Source organism: Saccharomycodes ludwigii, chromosome II, assembly GCF_020623625.1.
Source record: "Saccharomycodes ludwigii strain NBRC 1722 chromosome II, whole genome shotgun sequence".
Classification (NCBI taxonomy): domain Eukaryota; kingdom Fungi; phylum Ascomycota; class Saccharomycetes; order Saccharomycodales; family Saccharomycodaceae; genus Saccharomycodes; species Saccharomycodes ludwigii.
This window is the reverse complement of record NC_060201.1, coordinates 743,255-759,144: the sequence shown is the minus strand read 5'-3', so window position 1 is coordinate 759,144 and position 15,890 is coordinate 743,255. Positions and strand designations below refer to the sequence as shown.

General features: G+C 29.8%; 7 protein-coding genes across 7 annotated transcripts; 4 read left to right on the top strand and 3 right to left on the bottom strand.

Moving 5' to 3' along the window:
- Nucleotides 1-137: 137 nt before the first annotated feature.
- On the bottom strand, nt 138-1,973 carry SCDLUD_001623 (uncharacterized protein; the record flags this gene model as incomplete). Its single annotated transcript, XM_046080449.1, has 1 exon — nt 138-1,973. One exon carries the CDS (start codon nt 1,971-1,973, stop codon nt 138-140), a length of 1,836 nt encoding a protein of 611 aa, XP_045935773.1.
- A 2,994-nt stretch (nt 1,974-4,967) lies between these two features.
- On the top strand, nt 4,968-6,590 carry IPT1 (inositolphosphotransferase; the record flags this gene model as incomplete). The annotated part of the gene is made up of 1 exon (XM_046081446.1): nt 4,968-6,590. One exon carries the CDS (start codon nt 4,968-4,970, stop codon nt 6,588-6,590), a length of 1,623 nt encoding a protein of 540 aa, XP_045935772.1.
- Nucleotides 6,591-7,034: 444 nt separating this feature from the next.
- LSM5 (RNA-binding protein LSM5) lies at nt 7,035-7,313 on the bottom strand (the record flags this gene model as incomplete). The annotated part of the gene is made up of 1 exon (XM_046080448.1): nt 7,035-7,313. One exon carries the CDS (start codon nt 7,311-7,313, stop codon nt 7,035-7,037), a length of 279 nt encoding a protein of 92 aa, XP_045935771.1.
- A 580-nt stretch (nt 7,314-7,893) lies between these two features.
- Nucleotides 7,894-8,517, top strand: PAA1 (polyamine acetyltransferase; the record flags this gene model as incomplete). The annotated part of the gene is made up of 1 exon (XM_046080447.1): nt 7,894-8,517. One exon carries the CDS (start codon nt 7,894-7,896, stop codon nt 8,515-8,517), a length of 624 nt encoding a protein of 207 aa, XP_045935770.1.
- A 1,250-nt stretch (nt 8,518-9,767) lies between these two features.
- Nucleotides 9,768-10,133, top strand: FMP16 (Fmp16p; the record flags this gene model as incomplete). The annotated part of the gene is made up of 1 exon (XM_046080446.1): nt 9,768-10,133. The coding sequence occupies one exon, from the start codon at nt 9,768-9,770 to the stop codon at nt 10,131-10,133; it is 366 nt and encodes a 121-aa protein (XP_045935769.1).
- An 850-nt stretch (nt 10,134-10,983) lies between these two features.
- Nucleotides 10,984-14,484, top strand: DOA4 (ubiquitin-specific protease DOA4; the record flags this gene model as incomplete). Its single annotated transcript, XM_046080445.1, has 1 exon — nt 10,984-14,484. One exon carries the CDS (start codon nt 10,984-10,986, stop codon nt 14,482-14,484), a length of 3,501 nt encoding a protein of 1,166 aa, XP_045935768.1.
- A 250-nt stretch (nt 14,485-14,734) lies between these two features.
- Nucleotides 14,735-15,835, bottom strand: DOS2 (Dos2p; the record flags this gene model as incomplete). Its single annotated transcript, XM_046076850.1, has 1 exon — nt 14,735-15,835. The coding sequence occupies one exon, from the start codon at nt 15,833-15,835 to the stop codon at nt 14,735-14,737; it is 1,101 nt and encodes a 366-aa protein (XP_045935767.1).
- Between the last annotated feature and the right edge of the window lie 55 nt (nt 15,836-15,890).

Sequence of the window (15,890 nt, the reverse complement as noted above, 5' to 3'; positions counted from 1 at the left end):
GTAAAAAACAGTAATATTTTTTGTATTCGTACATATGTCCGAATATCCGAAACCATCCAATTTCGGGCCACGGTATAATATATATATATATATATAAAATTACGTAGACAATTAATTTTCATCATTACTATTTGTATCTATTTATAATACCACTCCTCATCAGTCTTTAAAGCTTCATCCCAAAATTTGGTTTCTAAAATAACAACTTCTTTAAAGATTTGAATCAAGTTTTCCAATCTACTGGAATCCCCGGTGTAATTAATATACTCACCGACTTTATCTAATAATTTAACACCTTCTTCCATTGCCTTAGTATAATTATCGTTGGAATAATCCATCAGCCAATCACGATAAATTTTACTGGTTGGATTACTATTATCAGCATTTGAATCCAAATTTTTAATAAAATTCAAAGAAGCTACACCATAGCCGTGCAAACAAGGTGCAACAGCAATAATTAATTCAAGGTGGGTACCATTATTATCAGCAATATCTTTAAATATTCTATGATAATTTTTTAAAGCCAATCTGTGTGGGGCTTTTTCCAAATAAGCAATAGTTTTTGAAGTATCGTTGCAATTGGTAGTAGCACATATCTTCTCAATATGTCTACTAATTTCAGCACCAATGTTATTGACAGAATCCAGCTGTTGTAATAATCCATCATATCCAGGGATTTTAGCTGCCAACAAAGAATGTATCTTGGCATATCCAACCAAATAATTATAATCTTGGGAAATATAAAATTCAAATTGATGCAAAGGCAATTCATTTCTACTCAGTTTATCAACAAATGGATGTTTTGTGTAACTTTCCCAGTGTGGTGCAATTTCAGGATGAGTAATCAAATATTCATAAAATGATTTTTCGGTGTCGTAAAGTTTGTCAGTGTTGCTAATATTAGTGACAACCATGGGTGGGTTTGAGTACAATGTGTCATCAAACATTCTTTGTATAGGGGATTTACTAATATTCCAGCAATGGTTAATTGGCCCATTGTCAATCCCATTAATATCGACTTTTTTGCAAGGTGTGTAGTTTGCTTGGCCCATAAATATACAATTGGAAACATATTCAATAGCACCAAAACAACTATTGACCAAATCATACCCCTGAGCTAAATTTGAGGCAATGCAACTACTTAAAGTACATCCAGTTCCATGGGTGCTTTTAGTGTTGATATATTGAGATTCATATACGATAATTTTATTTTCCTTTGATAGATATAAAACATCTGTAATATTTTTGCTATTGCTGGTGGTCCATGGACAATGGCCTCCTTTAACTAGTACGTTAGGGGTTTTAACTTTTTTATGTAACTCAATGGCAATAGAAATCAAATCATCAACAGAGTCAATATCCTCGATACTAAAAGTATTGTTGTTGCCAGTAGCTTCTTTAAAATATTCCAAAATATCAATAGATTCTTCCAAATTAGGGGTTATCAATAAGGCATGTGGAAATATTTTCTCACATAAATGTTTAATTAATTCGCTCTTAGGGTTATCCAAAGTCAATTGGAAACCGGAAGTGGCAACGAAAACGGGATCAACAATAAACTTGAGGTCATTATATCTATCATTATTGAGCAACTCTTCGTATATCGCATTGATGGCTTCGAAAGTTAGCATCCCAGTTTTAACGCAATCGATTTGTAAATCTTTAAAATTAGCTTTCAAACAATTTGCTACAATTTTTTGGGGAATTGCAAGGTGATCGATCACACCGTGGGGATTTTGTGCTGTAAGTGCTGTAATACAGGTACACCCGTAACATTTGTTGCAGGTTATTGTTTTTAAATCCGCTTCGATACCTGCACCACCGGAACTATCTGATCCAGCAATTGTTAGAACTGTAGGTGCATGTTTTGAGGTAATGGTGGTATTAGCATCTTTGTTTGGACTGTTTTTGTGTATAATCGATAAATATGGTGGTGGTGATTGTATTTTTATAGTGTTTATGTTTTTAGTCATTCTGCAAATAATTCACGTTTTCCCTTGAGCTTATTAACAAAGTCGGCAATAATTTTGTATTTTTCTTGACCTTTTTTTTAGATATAAATATGTAGATAATGTGATACAAAGATCTGATGATGAAAACAAGAGAAAAGGAAGGAAAGATTTTGAAGAATACAAAGTATATTGGTATTTATATATCTAGGCAAAATGACCTATTCTTTTTTTTTTTTTAATTCATTGACCTTCGTTGTTTAGCATTAAAATACGAGTTTCATTTATTTCCTTTTTTTTTTTAATGGGTTAGTAATTATATTCATCGCAAAAATTGGAATAGTAATAGGAAAAATAATAATCATATATTTATATAGATATATTTTTTTACTCTTGTTGTACTCTCATTAGTAGTAGTCTGCGCTTATTAGTACTATATCTATATGTATTAAACAAAGTGTCAGTATGTGAATTTTAATTTGAATATATTTTGGGCGCCCTCTAAAAAAATGTTAAAAAAGGCGCTGAAATCCCCTAGAAAATAATGAATATATTTTTAGTGACATTTAATTTTTTTTGAATATTTAAAAGGTATCATTTAAATAATATATATTTTTTTTTTTCCCTTTTATAGGCATTTTATTTCAAAATAAAAGTACGACGTGGAAAAGTATGCTTCGCCGTATAAAGTACTAACAAAAAAAAAAATTGGTACCGTGCAACGAGGATCATTATACAATTTTTTTTTTTTTTTTTTCCCCAATTATAATTGATCAGGGTAAGTATTAAAATACATGGCTAATTATAGTCAGACTATATATCCATATTTTATTTAATACTGGGAATAAATAAATATATATATATATATATATGTATCATTGCAAATAGCTGGAAATCTAATAGTAATAACCCCACTCAATTTAACTAGTTGACAATTATAAAGACATCTACAGGAGTATTAATCGAACCTTTTTCCCTTTCTTTCCTCCCTCCTCGTTGGAATTAAACTCTTAAAACTTACTGTTCTTATATGATTTATATCCGGTAGTTCTTGCCAGGATAGAGAGATGAATTACGCAAAAATAATAAACAAACGGTAAATATTTTGGTTAAGGCAATCGACACAAGTTCCACGGTATTATAAAGTTTTATTTTAAAAAAAAAAAAAAAAAAAATTGGCATTTCTACTCCGTGTAACAGATAGTAATACAACGCTTCATACCGAAACGGGAAAATTAGTTATGTTTGCTCCGTTATAAAAAATACACGGCTTTTCTTTCCCTCTCTTTTCCCCTTATCATGTTTATTGGAAAGTGGTGAAAGAGTATGTTTGCTTTTTTTTTTTGTTTTTTTGGTTTTGTTTTAGAAAAAATAAAATGTGTAAATGGGGTCGTCTTATAATTATTTCAACTTTTAAAGTCTAGAACATTATCAAAAAAACCGGAATATGAAAATGGGCGAGAAGTACAAATGCTACAAAAAAAAAAAAAAAAAAAAAAAAAAGCTAATATTCCCTGTCATATTAAGCTTAAAATATTAGAGGGTAAAATAATAGTTCAGATAATTATATTACCCTAATGCAGGGCTTTGTTATATGTTTTAATCTTTTTTTTTTTTATTTATTTTTTTTTTTTTGAATATTAGTGTGGAGATGGGACTATTTAATTAAAAGTGTATACAATATTGATTTATATATTTTATCCCACAATTGCTTTTTTTTTTTTTTTGTTTCTTTTTTCTATCATCTTCTTTTTATTTAACCTGTGTAATGTGACTCCCAAAGAAAAGCCTTTTTTTTCGGTTCATTTTTTTTATCACTCTCTTTTCACGTGACCCGTGTAATGTGCCTCTGAAAAAATACCTCTTTTTTCGGTTCGTTTATTTTTCATCTTTGTTTTGTTTATTTATCAGAAAGGAAATAAAAAGGGAATAAAAAGGATTACACAGATAAAAAACATTTTTTAAATGTTTCAGTAGTAAATATACACCCAAAAAGTGCGCAGAAAGCGCGTAATATTAATTGGTAGTGTAGAAAAACAAAATAAAATAATTTAGTTTACTTTTTTTTAAAACGCTCACTGATTTTTCATTTCATACGCCGGTAAAACAATTAACAACAGGGCCCTCGCTTGGCTTATTATTTGATGTTATTTCTACTTAAAAAAAAAGGAGAAGAGAAAAAGAAACATTTAAATATCGCCAAAGATTTTGTTTATAATTGATACTTATAATCTACGTATAGAAGGGTAGCATGTGTATATACATATATATATTTTTTTTTCCTTTTCCTTTTCCTTTTCCTTTTTTTAATAAATCAGCCTAGTCGAATTTACTAGAAAATGTTGTTAGGAATGATAAAGACTCGTTTCTAATCTAAAACATACACAAACAGTGCCTCTTTTTTTTATATATATATATATATTATTTTTTTCTATTTTCATTGCCCCTCTTTAAATTCCACGGATTGATTAAATTATAGCTGGTGGAGAAAAAGGAAAGAAAATAAATAATAAATAATAAATAATAAAATACAAACAACAAATTGATTGATAACTTTTAAAATTATATTTCATAGTAAAATAGCAAATGAAAAAAAGTACTTGGCAGCTTTGCGGAGCACTGTGAAAATTTTTTTATAAAAATATGGAAATATTACATAATGTTATATTATTACCACAAGTATTATTTTTCTTATTATTGTTTCCTCTGCACCTTTTTTTTTTTATCTTTTTATACCACAATTTATAATTCTTTGTTCTGCCTCGTCCTTGTAAGCCATCATCGGAGATAAACAAGTGAAATTCATTCCCCTTCACAACTTTATCAATATATATATATATATATATATATATATATTCATATATATAAGACTATGAGATGTCTCTTTTTAAGTTAATGTACTCAATTTAGATAAATAAAAAGGAAATAAAAATAATCAAAGAATTTTTTTACATATAGTGCGTATATACATACACTCTCTAAGCCTTTTTTTTTTTTTTCTTTTTTTTTTAGATAGTCATGTTTGTTGAATATGATCCCACAATACTGCTTTCCAATATCCTTAATAGCAAACCAATCCAGCTTTTAAAAATATTTTTTCAATTACTATGGAAAATATATAAAGAGGCATTACATAAAAAAAGAAATGTGTTCACGTTATCAATTAATTTTATTATCAACTTTTCGCCAGTCTTTATTTGGCTATGTATTTTTAAAAATGCAAAATATATACCTAATAAGATAAGACCCGCAATACATGGTAAAGTTGCATTTTATAGTGATTTATTTTTATTTGGCGACTACTGGCAAGAATTCGAAACACAGCTCAACACCAGCTATTTTACCATACTGAGCTACTATTCTTCCACAGTGTTTTTTGTTGTTGTCTTAACATTATTCCCCATTATAATATGGTGGTATATGTACTACTATCGCATGCGTTATATTAATCAAAAAAATGTCTCAACTGCTTCACCACTACATCACATTCTAAACTGGCACACCCCTTTTGATAAAAAAACACCAAAATCTACACTATTACCCTTCCTCATTTTGCCAATTTCGTTCGTCCTTTTGAATATAGATCATTACTTTGCAGATCAAAGGCAAAATTTCACAGTATTCAAAGATTATTTGGGCTGGGTGTTTTATGTCGTCATACATTTGGTAGCCCCTATCTTAACTGCTGTTTATTTGTATATTTTCCAAGCGCCAGGCACTGTTAAATGTTTTTCCATTGCTTTGGGTCTGCAAAATTGTTGCAGTGTTTTGACCCATTTGTTGATCCCCATGGCACCACCATGGTTCACACATCTTTATGGCATTAATGATGTGACCCATTTAAATTACGAAACTAAGGGATATGCTGCAGGATTAGTTAGAGTTGATTCACATTTAGGAACACATCTTACCAGTAACGGTTTCCATAAATCGCCCATTGTATTTGGTGCTGTTCCCTCTGTTCATGGTGCTATGGCTTTCCAATGCTTTTTGTTCGTTATGACACAGTCCAGACAGGGCTGGGGTGTCACTGCCTGGAATCCACTTAGAAATATCAGTAGCAGTAGGCTGTTGCTGCTGAATAGTAAAAAGGATGATGATTGCGAGATCAACACTTTTGAATTGAACAATAGCGATGGCAGTGACAGCATTGATCTGTACAATACCGAGGAAGATGAGTATGAACGGAGCGTTTATTCGGAACAGTCATTATCTTCTGCATTAGAAAATGACGGTGTTAGTAATGCATCTTGTGATCTAATTTCAAAATATGATATGACACCGTTGCCGGATCTAACGAACTCTAATAAATTTACCAAGTTCATATATTGGTTGATTAAAAATAGTGTCATTAGCAGATTTTTGGTCAGTGTATTTTTAGTATTGCAGTGGTGGGCCACCATGTATGTGGACCATCATTATAGATTTGATTTATTTATTGGAGAATTATACGCTTTGGTAAGCTTCTACCTGGTTAATAGATTTATTTTACAAAAAAAAGTTATCCCAAATTTCTTGAGGAAAAGGGAGAATAAAGGAGTTTATGATGAGGATGAAGATGATGGTGAGGATAAAACTATGGGAATGAGAGTTTTTGGTGATACTAAAATCGGTTGGGTGTTTGATCCTTTATACGGTTAACTTTTCGTATATTATTATTATTATTATTGTTTTTTTTTTTTTTTTTTTTTTGCTTTTACATATTTTTATTGTTGTACTAGTATTATTATTATTCTAAAAAATAAAAAAATAAAAAAGCGAGAGGAAAAGAAAAACAAAAAAATTGCAATTATTTATGTCTTTATATATTTTATATATTTTTATTAGTAGAACTCATTAATCGATTATCCTCTCAATGTTAAAATGAAAGGCCAAAAATAACATAAAATAAAAATAAATTTATACATTAATATCTTGAACAGTTCTATACTTTATTGACTCATACTAGAGAATGTACGGTATATTTATTTTTATCGATGGTCTTCAACGCCTGCTAATTTTTTTTTTTTTTTTTTCTTACCCTACATATTCTAAAAGAGCACACATACGAATATACCCTCTTACGCTGTGTACAAGAACATATATTCAATACATTTCTTGTCTTTCACCAGGTACCAATAGAGTAATGTTTTGGCCATTTATTAGCGTTTCTTTACCATCAATAAACTCATTTATCTTTTCGTTGTTATAATATTCTACGCAATCCTTCAATATAACATTTACAAAATCATCAAATCCAACCAATTTACCGGTGTATTCTCTTTTACTGTCTGTTATGATCCAAATTTGTTGATTAATTGTTTTATCTATCACTTCAAATGGTAAAAGTTCTGTTGCGGGATTGGTATTGGTTTCTTCACTCATTTCAGGTATGTATGTTTAAATATAAAGATGTTGTGTAACTTATTTCCACCAGGATAATAATTTTAATAAATGACAGTGATAAAAAGAGTTTTTTGTTCTATTTTTCTTTTCCATTGTATTTTAAACTACTTTTTTGATAAATTTTCAAAGAGAATGTAATAATTTTTTTTTCTTTTTTTTTTTTTTTTGAATAAAAGAAAAAGTTGGTTTATATTTTTTTTTTTTTATAAATGGTGTGTTACCCGGATCTCTGTCTGATTTATAAATTCTATTTGCTTGTACATCAAGACACCCACACACCCCAGAAAGAAAAAGATGTTATTTGTCATATCATACGAATTTATAAATATATTTTTTTATTTTTTTTTTTATTTTTTGACCTCGTCCTTGAAATTTGTTTTATTTTTCAATCCGAACTGGAAATATTGTCCTTTATTTAGTTTTCAACTATTAAACCAAATCATGTTTATATTGGCTATTGTAATCATTTAGAGGTTAACTTTATTTATTACACTGGCGCATAACCATAGACACATATAAAAGTTTTATTGAAAATATAAACAAAAGAAAAAAAATAAAAATGAGTTCAGAATTACCTCTACATATTTATATACGTCCATTATTATTAGAAGATATCGATCAAATAGATACTCTGGAAAAACAAGGATTCCCACCAACAGAAAGGGCTTCTCGAGACAACATTATATTTCGTTTAAATAAAGGACCAGAGTTATGCTCAGGTTTGTTTTTAAGAGATATAGTTAAAAAAAAGGAACTGGAGGATGATAGTATTGCCGATGAAGATAACGGTGAAGAGCTTGTTGTTCGTAAAGAAACCTTAATTGGACACATATTGGCTACAAAAATACCAACACCACTAATCACTTTGGAAAGTATGGACTTGGGTTGTTTTGATGAAAGTAGTCCGACCATAGCAATCCATTCATTGGTTATATCTCCAGAATATCAAAAGAAAAATTTGGCTACTTTGTTGATGACTGATTACATTCAAAAATTGAGTAACCAAGAGGTTGGTGAAAATATTGTAATTATTGCACACGAACCTTTGGTTCCTTTTTATGAAAGATTGGGCTTTAAATTATTGGGCAAAAACCAAAACGTTAATAAGGACCCTGAATTTACTAAAGATGGTACATGGTGCGATATGACTAGGGATTTGGTTAAAGATGAATTTGAAGAATAGAAAGCTCGATGTTTTGAACAGCAAGGTGTACCTTAAGCTGTTTGAATTAAAATCAGGTAATGATAATAACAATTAAAATGAAAATGAAAAGATATAGTTAGTTAGTAACATAAAATAAAATGAAATAAAATGAAATAAACTAGTATAAAAATTATATATATAATTAACCCGGTTAAATAATGACTATATACTGAATATTAAGCCGTGTGATTAATTGATATAAAGTTATTGTCATGATTAAGATTTTCACTGAAGACGAATGATTGAATGTTATGATAAAGATATATATTTGTATGTATTAGCATGGAAACCAGTAATAATTGACCATGTTTATAAAGGCTGGGAAATGTTGCTGTTTCCTTTTTTTTTTTTTTTTTTTTTCCTTGCCATTTTGAGAATTATCTCCACTTTTGACGTAAAAAATGAATAATAACAAATATGCTATACACTCCTTTTTTTTTTTATTGCTTATGTTTATTTATACTGTTATTATGAATCATTGTACCCTTTAATACCCTTATTGTTTTTATTTTATTTTTTGAAAGTATGTCATCACCACATACTAATAATAAATCAATTAACTTTTATCCCTGTTCATTTAGCATATTCTTTATAGGTCCTTTTCAATTCTTGTTATTTACAAACAGTCTGTTAATTTAAGAGGCTTATATCAAAGTTACTGTCACTACAGGAAAATCCCTTCCTAAATCTTCTAATTTGTGGAACGTTGCTTGTGACTAATTCTTTTTAGATAAATATATATAGACATAGCAATAATTCTCCTTCAATATTAATGTATTTTTTTTTTAAGGGTACATAGTTGTTTATATTGTTAAATATTAAAAAAAAAAATACCCACATATTGATTTTATTCAAGTAATGTTAAATAATGTATTTTCATTTTTTTAAGGGATGCTAAGTAGGATACTATAACACTTTTGGGCTTATATTAAGTGTTTAGTATATTAAAATACACATGTATACATATACATATGAAATCATATAGTACATTAATAAGAAAAAGAAAAAGGACAAAAAAAAAAAAAAAAAAAAAAAAAAAGGATATATAAATAGCATAAGATATAATAATTCTTGAATTTAATAAATTTTCTCATTGTCAAACTGTTTACAGATCGAGGTACTGCTACTCGATTTTTCTCTTTTTTTTTTTGTAAAAACTTTTAACTATCACATTACTGTGTATAAATAGATAAACACAGATACTCTAACAATAGAAAAGCAAAAAGGAAATGATTAGACAAACAATCCAACAAACTAAACTTTTGACCTTTAGACAAGTAACACCAACATTATACACCTGTTCTAGATTTCAGGCTGTAAAGCGGGGTGTTTCCGGTACTACAAAAGTTAGAAGCCCATCTCCAAATGTCTCGGAAAGTAAATTTACATCAAAAGATACTTTTTCTAGTAAAAGGAATTTGACAAAGAATGAATTTAACATGGGCGAGACTACCGATCAGGTCGAGATTGATGAGAATGAACATTTTGAACAATTGAACGATGAGACCAATGCAAAAAGGCCAAACATAGATGTTCTAAAAAAAAGAGGTAAAACTGGTGAATTGGAACAAGAAAGACCTGACGATGGGTTATGAAAAGTTTTTTTTTTTTTTTTTTTGGTATTAGCATGAGTGGGAAAAAGAAGTAAAAGGTAAGTGGAAAGGGATGCTTCACGGTTTTTGCTATTTATATTTATATAACATTTGTATAGGTTTTTTTTTTAAAAAAAAAAGGAAAAAAAAAAAAAAATTGGTTTTTTTTTATATATATATCTGATTATATTATTTGTACTTATTTAATGTGGCGCTGACGTGGCATTTCGAATAAACATTTTGACAAGTTTTAGTTTTAATGCATTGTGCCATGCGAGTAGAGCACACTTTTGTCTTTTGTGGTCCGGAGATCCATCGATATTCCGATCTTGTCCGCGCTTGCTTTTTTTTTTCTTTTTTAGAACGAGCCTTTGGAGTAAGTTGCAGGATGGGTTTTTGGGAAAGCTGTGGGTGTATGGATTTGGGTGGCGCAAAAAAATAAAAATAAAAATAAAAATAAAAATAAAAATAAAGATAAAAATAAAAAAATTCACGTGTTGAAAAATTAGATCTTGTTATTATTGCCAAATGGCACCCCTTTCCTTTTCTTTCCATTGGTAACATGTTTCAACATTACGTACCTGACGTTATTTCTACTAGATTATGATTATATATGTGATACAAATGTTTAGCATAAAAGTATATTAAAAAAAAAAAAAAAAAAAAGTAAATAAATAAATCAAGAATTTACAATCCATTTATTCAAAATAACACACATCAGTTATCTTCCTCCTCAATACTTTAAACTTTTCAATAATTAACCACTAATAAAAAAGGAAGAGGGAAAAAAGAAAAATACTAAAAAATACCAAATATATATATATATATTAAAAAGTAAAAATAGAATTTTCTAATGGCTGATATCAAGCCAAATATTAACACTAAAAACGCCACTATCAGGGGCAATGAATCCAAAGGCATTGTTGAAGACGAAATAATCGATCCAAATGCTAAACTACCAGTCGATAACGATATTAATAAAATAACCTGTAAATCAATAACAGAATTAACTAATATAGCGGAAATAGTTATTTTAGAAGACAAACAACAATCTGAGATGGAAGATGGATTCCAACAGAAAAAGTACTTAAAAAATGTTCTTCAGGATTGTATGGAAACTTTGGAAAAATACTATACAGAATGTAAAAATATTAAAGAATTTTACAAAAATAATAAATTAAAAAAAGAAGGTAATAATACTGATGACTTAAATACACTAGTCAACTATTATGAATCTGCCTATGTTTATTACAAAATTGTTTTTTTGACTGCACTAAATAGAATACCTAATATGGAAGAATTTCATGCCTGCAGGTTAAATGTGGATAAAAATAAAAATAAGGAACTACTAAACATTTACAATATTTTAGTTAAAATTTTAGATCAGAATACTAATATAAATAGTATTAAAAGATTTATTAAAAGATATAGTGGTGAAAAGAAACAAAACGATATAAATAACTCTAGTAAGTCATGCAAAACAAAAAGGGCAGCAGGATATATTAATGGAGAAATAATTAAACCTGCTGAATTGGATAATTTAATGCAGCAAACAACTGTTTTGTTGATTGATATTAGACCAAGGATAGACTTTAATGCTAACCATATTAAGGCCGAGAATGTGATCTGTATCGAACCAATTTCTTTTAAAGAGGACTATACGGATTTAGATATTGCTCAAAAATCAATGATTACTGCGCCTAAAGCTGAATTAGATTTATTCAATAAAAGAGAAACATTTGACTTTATCGTGTTATACACCAACTACTATTTAATGAATCATACTTTATATAAAAATGGGGACTTCCGGTTTGTATCTGAACAACAACAACAACAACAACAAGACATGAAAGGGGAAGTAAAAAGTAAAGAAGAAGAACCAAAACAAAAGCAGAATCAAATCCGTGAAGAAAGCGAGAAAGATTACCATGTAAAAGATTCAGACGATACGTTTAACGATGGAGATAGAAGTGATGAAGACCGTTTTATTGATCTAAAAAAACAACAAAGTTATTTTGATGCCCAGTTAGAAGTTCTTTACACCATACTTTTGGAAAAATCATTCAGTAAACCAATAACTAAAGGTAAGATTTTGAAACTGGATAAAGGTTTCCAAAATTGGACCAATGTCTATGGCTTAAAAAGATGTGCAAAGGCAAAAGAAGAGGAGGCTGTTAAACATGTTAGTAACGGTACAAATGATTCAATATACTATAATATCTCAAAACAACATATAAAGCAGCATACAGATTTACAGTCACCTCTATTGTTTCCAACCGCAAAACTGCCACATAGAGATTCTTTCTCTTCTTCTCAACTTATTTCGACACCAGGATCAATCGCAAATGATAGCTATTCACCTGTGGTTCAATCACCATTACTTTCAAATGGCACTAGTAACTATCCCTTTGATAATATCCGAGAGCTTCAACATCAGCAACAACAACAACAACAACAACAACAACAACAGCCAAGCCCACTGTTGAATAACTCTAATAAACTTAAAAGATCATCTAGTTTTAAAAGGTTTGTTAATTACTTAAAACCATCACTTACAGGTAGTAGTACACATAATAGTAGTAGTACCAGCACCACGCCCATTAGTATGAATGTTAATACCCTAACAAATGCAACTGTTGCTGAGTATCCCGACCCAACAAATATTTTACAGGCTAACTTGTCTAATCCTATTTTGGATGAGCAGTTGGGGGCCAAAAAAAAATTTGTTTCGCCTTCTCCTCCTGCACCGCCTTTGTCTAGATCTTCACTGAGTAAAATGTTCAAGCCTGCTGTTTGTGGCCCTTCTTCCTCGCAGATATCTTCTTTTGGGAACTATTTGCAACCCATAAATACTATAGCCACATCAGCTACAGTTCCGGGCTCTTCTGATAATATTATAATGCCAATACCTGCAATAGCACCACAATATTCTCAAATGAATAATATCAGTAATAAAAATATAATTTCCATACCAAAAAGCACAGATGTTGCTTCTGTAACACCACCCTCAACAGGAACGATAACAAACATAGGTTACCTAAGTAATTCACCCACCACTACTGTTCCATCTGGCCTGAATAACCGTAAACTGACACCAAATTATTACGTTGACACGAATTTTTGTACTGGCTTAGTAAATATGGGGAATTCGTGTTACATGAATTGTATTTTACAATGCTTACTGGGTACCAAAGAATTATGTTTTATATTCTTAAATGATTCATACAAAAACTATGTAAATTTGAACAGTAAGTTAGGTAGTAAAGGTGTTTTAGCAAAATATTTTGCCCAATTGGTGCATTCAATGTATAGGGAAGGCCAACTAACTAAGAATAAGACAAGATGCTCTGATGTAAAGTTGGCTGTTGTGCCAAGGCAATTTAAATTGGCATGCGGGTCAATCAACAAGATTTTTAGGAATACAGACCAACAAGACTGTCAAGAATTTGCGCAATTTCTTTTGGATGGTTTACATGAAGATTTGAATCAATGTGGTGCTAATCCTCCACTAAAAGAATTAAGCAAAGAAATGGAGTTGAGTAGAGAGAAACTGAATATGAGAATAGCATCGTCTATTGAATGGGAAAGATATTTGACAACAGATTTTAGTGTTATTGTGGATCTATTCCAAGGACAGTATGCTTCACGGTTGCAATGTCAAAAATGTTTCAGAACCTCTACCACATATCAACCGTTTTCTGTTTTATCTATACCTATCCCGAAGAAAACCAATGGAACTGGGCGGAGTGCTGGTGTTAACTTGAATATTTTAGATTGTTTTTACGAGTTTACTAAAATCGAGACTTTGGATAGAGATGAAGAATGGTTTTGTCCACAATGTCAAAAGAAACAACCTTCCACTAAAAAAATCACTATTACAAGATTACCCAGGAATTTAATTATTCATTTGAAAAGATTCGATAATATGATGAACAAAAACAATGATTTCATTTATTATCCACAAGTCCTAGACTTGACTCCGTATTGGGTTGATGATGTCAAAAAAACAAGTGAATGGCCGTCAGATTTACCACTGAGAGGGCAAATTCCGCCTTTCAAATACTCTTTATATGGTGTTGCTACCCATTCAGGTACTTTGTCCGGTGGCCACTATACATCTTATGTTAAAAAGGATAAGAATTCTATGTATATGGGCAAGAGCAGTGGCATAAATTTAAGTGGCAACAATGATGCTGCGAATAGTAATATAAATGTTGCTAATAAAAAAAATGATTCTAGGAATGACGGGTGGTATTACTTTGATGATCTTTCATGGAGACAAGCCAAAAATGAAAATGAATGTATTACTAGTAATGCATACGTTTTGTTTTATCATAGGTTATATAGCCAATGATTATTGTATTTATATCTAAAGGATATAATTTAACTAAAGTAAATAGCGACAATAATGAAAATAAAAATTAGTTAATTAGTTAATTAGTTAAATGGTTAATTAATCAAAAACCGCATTGTAAGGACAAAAATCTACGTATTAAACATAAAATTATTAGTAAAATAAGGAAATGAAGAAATAAAAAAAAAGTTAAAAAAAAAAAAAAAAAAATTAAAAATTGAAGGCAAAATGAACAAAAAACTTTTTCCTATCACTCCCAATCATCATCATCATCATCATCATCATTTGCATTGTCACCTTCCTTGGTATTTTCCTTATCTGTGGAATTGCTATACATATTATCACCTCTAGCAAAATCTTTTTCCACAATGACAATATCGTCATTTAAATTTTTATTTTCAGCAGTATTGGAGATAGAGTCGTTTCCATCATCGACGTTGGCGTCATCATTATCATCATCGTCATCATCATCATCATCCCAAGAAGGTACATTTTTAGAGCTCTCCATTTTTTGTTTAACTATGTTTATTTTCTTTTGTTTAATAACGGCAAGTATTTTATCATCATATATGCTCCAAAATACATCATTTGGTAACTTAGCGGGAACAACTTTCTCATATAATTGAATCCAAGATGGATCTTTTGATAGCATTTGTTTAACTTCTGTATCATTTGGGCTTTCTGTATTGAATATTGAATCAATCAATGTTTGGATTGTTTCTGTAAGTTTAGCGTTCTCGTTGGATTTTAAAAAGTTTTCAATGGCTATTTTATTTTTGTTTTCAGTATCTTGATTGTCTCCAGAGATTTGTTTTGCCAAATTGGTAACTTTTTCATGAGTGGAAATGATGTTTTTCTTGACATCTTCTATTTTTAGATTTGAAAATTTCGAAGACAACTCAGAGCTTAAGACACTAACGTTGCTTTGAATGTAATTTTCAGCTTGCATTATCTTAGTATCAACAGCATCTAAAAGACTCTGAGTTAGTTGTTCATTTATTATTGCATCCTTGTTTGTGGTCGTAGCAGTTTCATCACCTTTGTCTTTAATAGTATTGTTGTGTTCTTCTTGGTCTTTATTCTTGGTGTTCGTAATAGCATCCTTATTAAGTTCAACTTTTTGATCATTGTTCCAGAGATTATACAAGAAATTAGTTGTTTTAGTGATACCATGATCTAATGCTTGTTCTAAATCACTGAATGCTTGTTCAGTTTTAATATCCTGTTTCACATTTTTCAATAAAGGATTGTCATTATTTTCTTCGTTATTTTTTTTCTTTGGTACTGTTTCTTGTTCAGTTGTTGATACAGTTTCAATTGGTATCTCTTGGGTCTCGTATAAGAAATCCATAATATTTTTTTTTTTTGTCCAAAATCAGTTCTCTTGTTCAATAAGTTGATGCTTG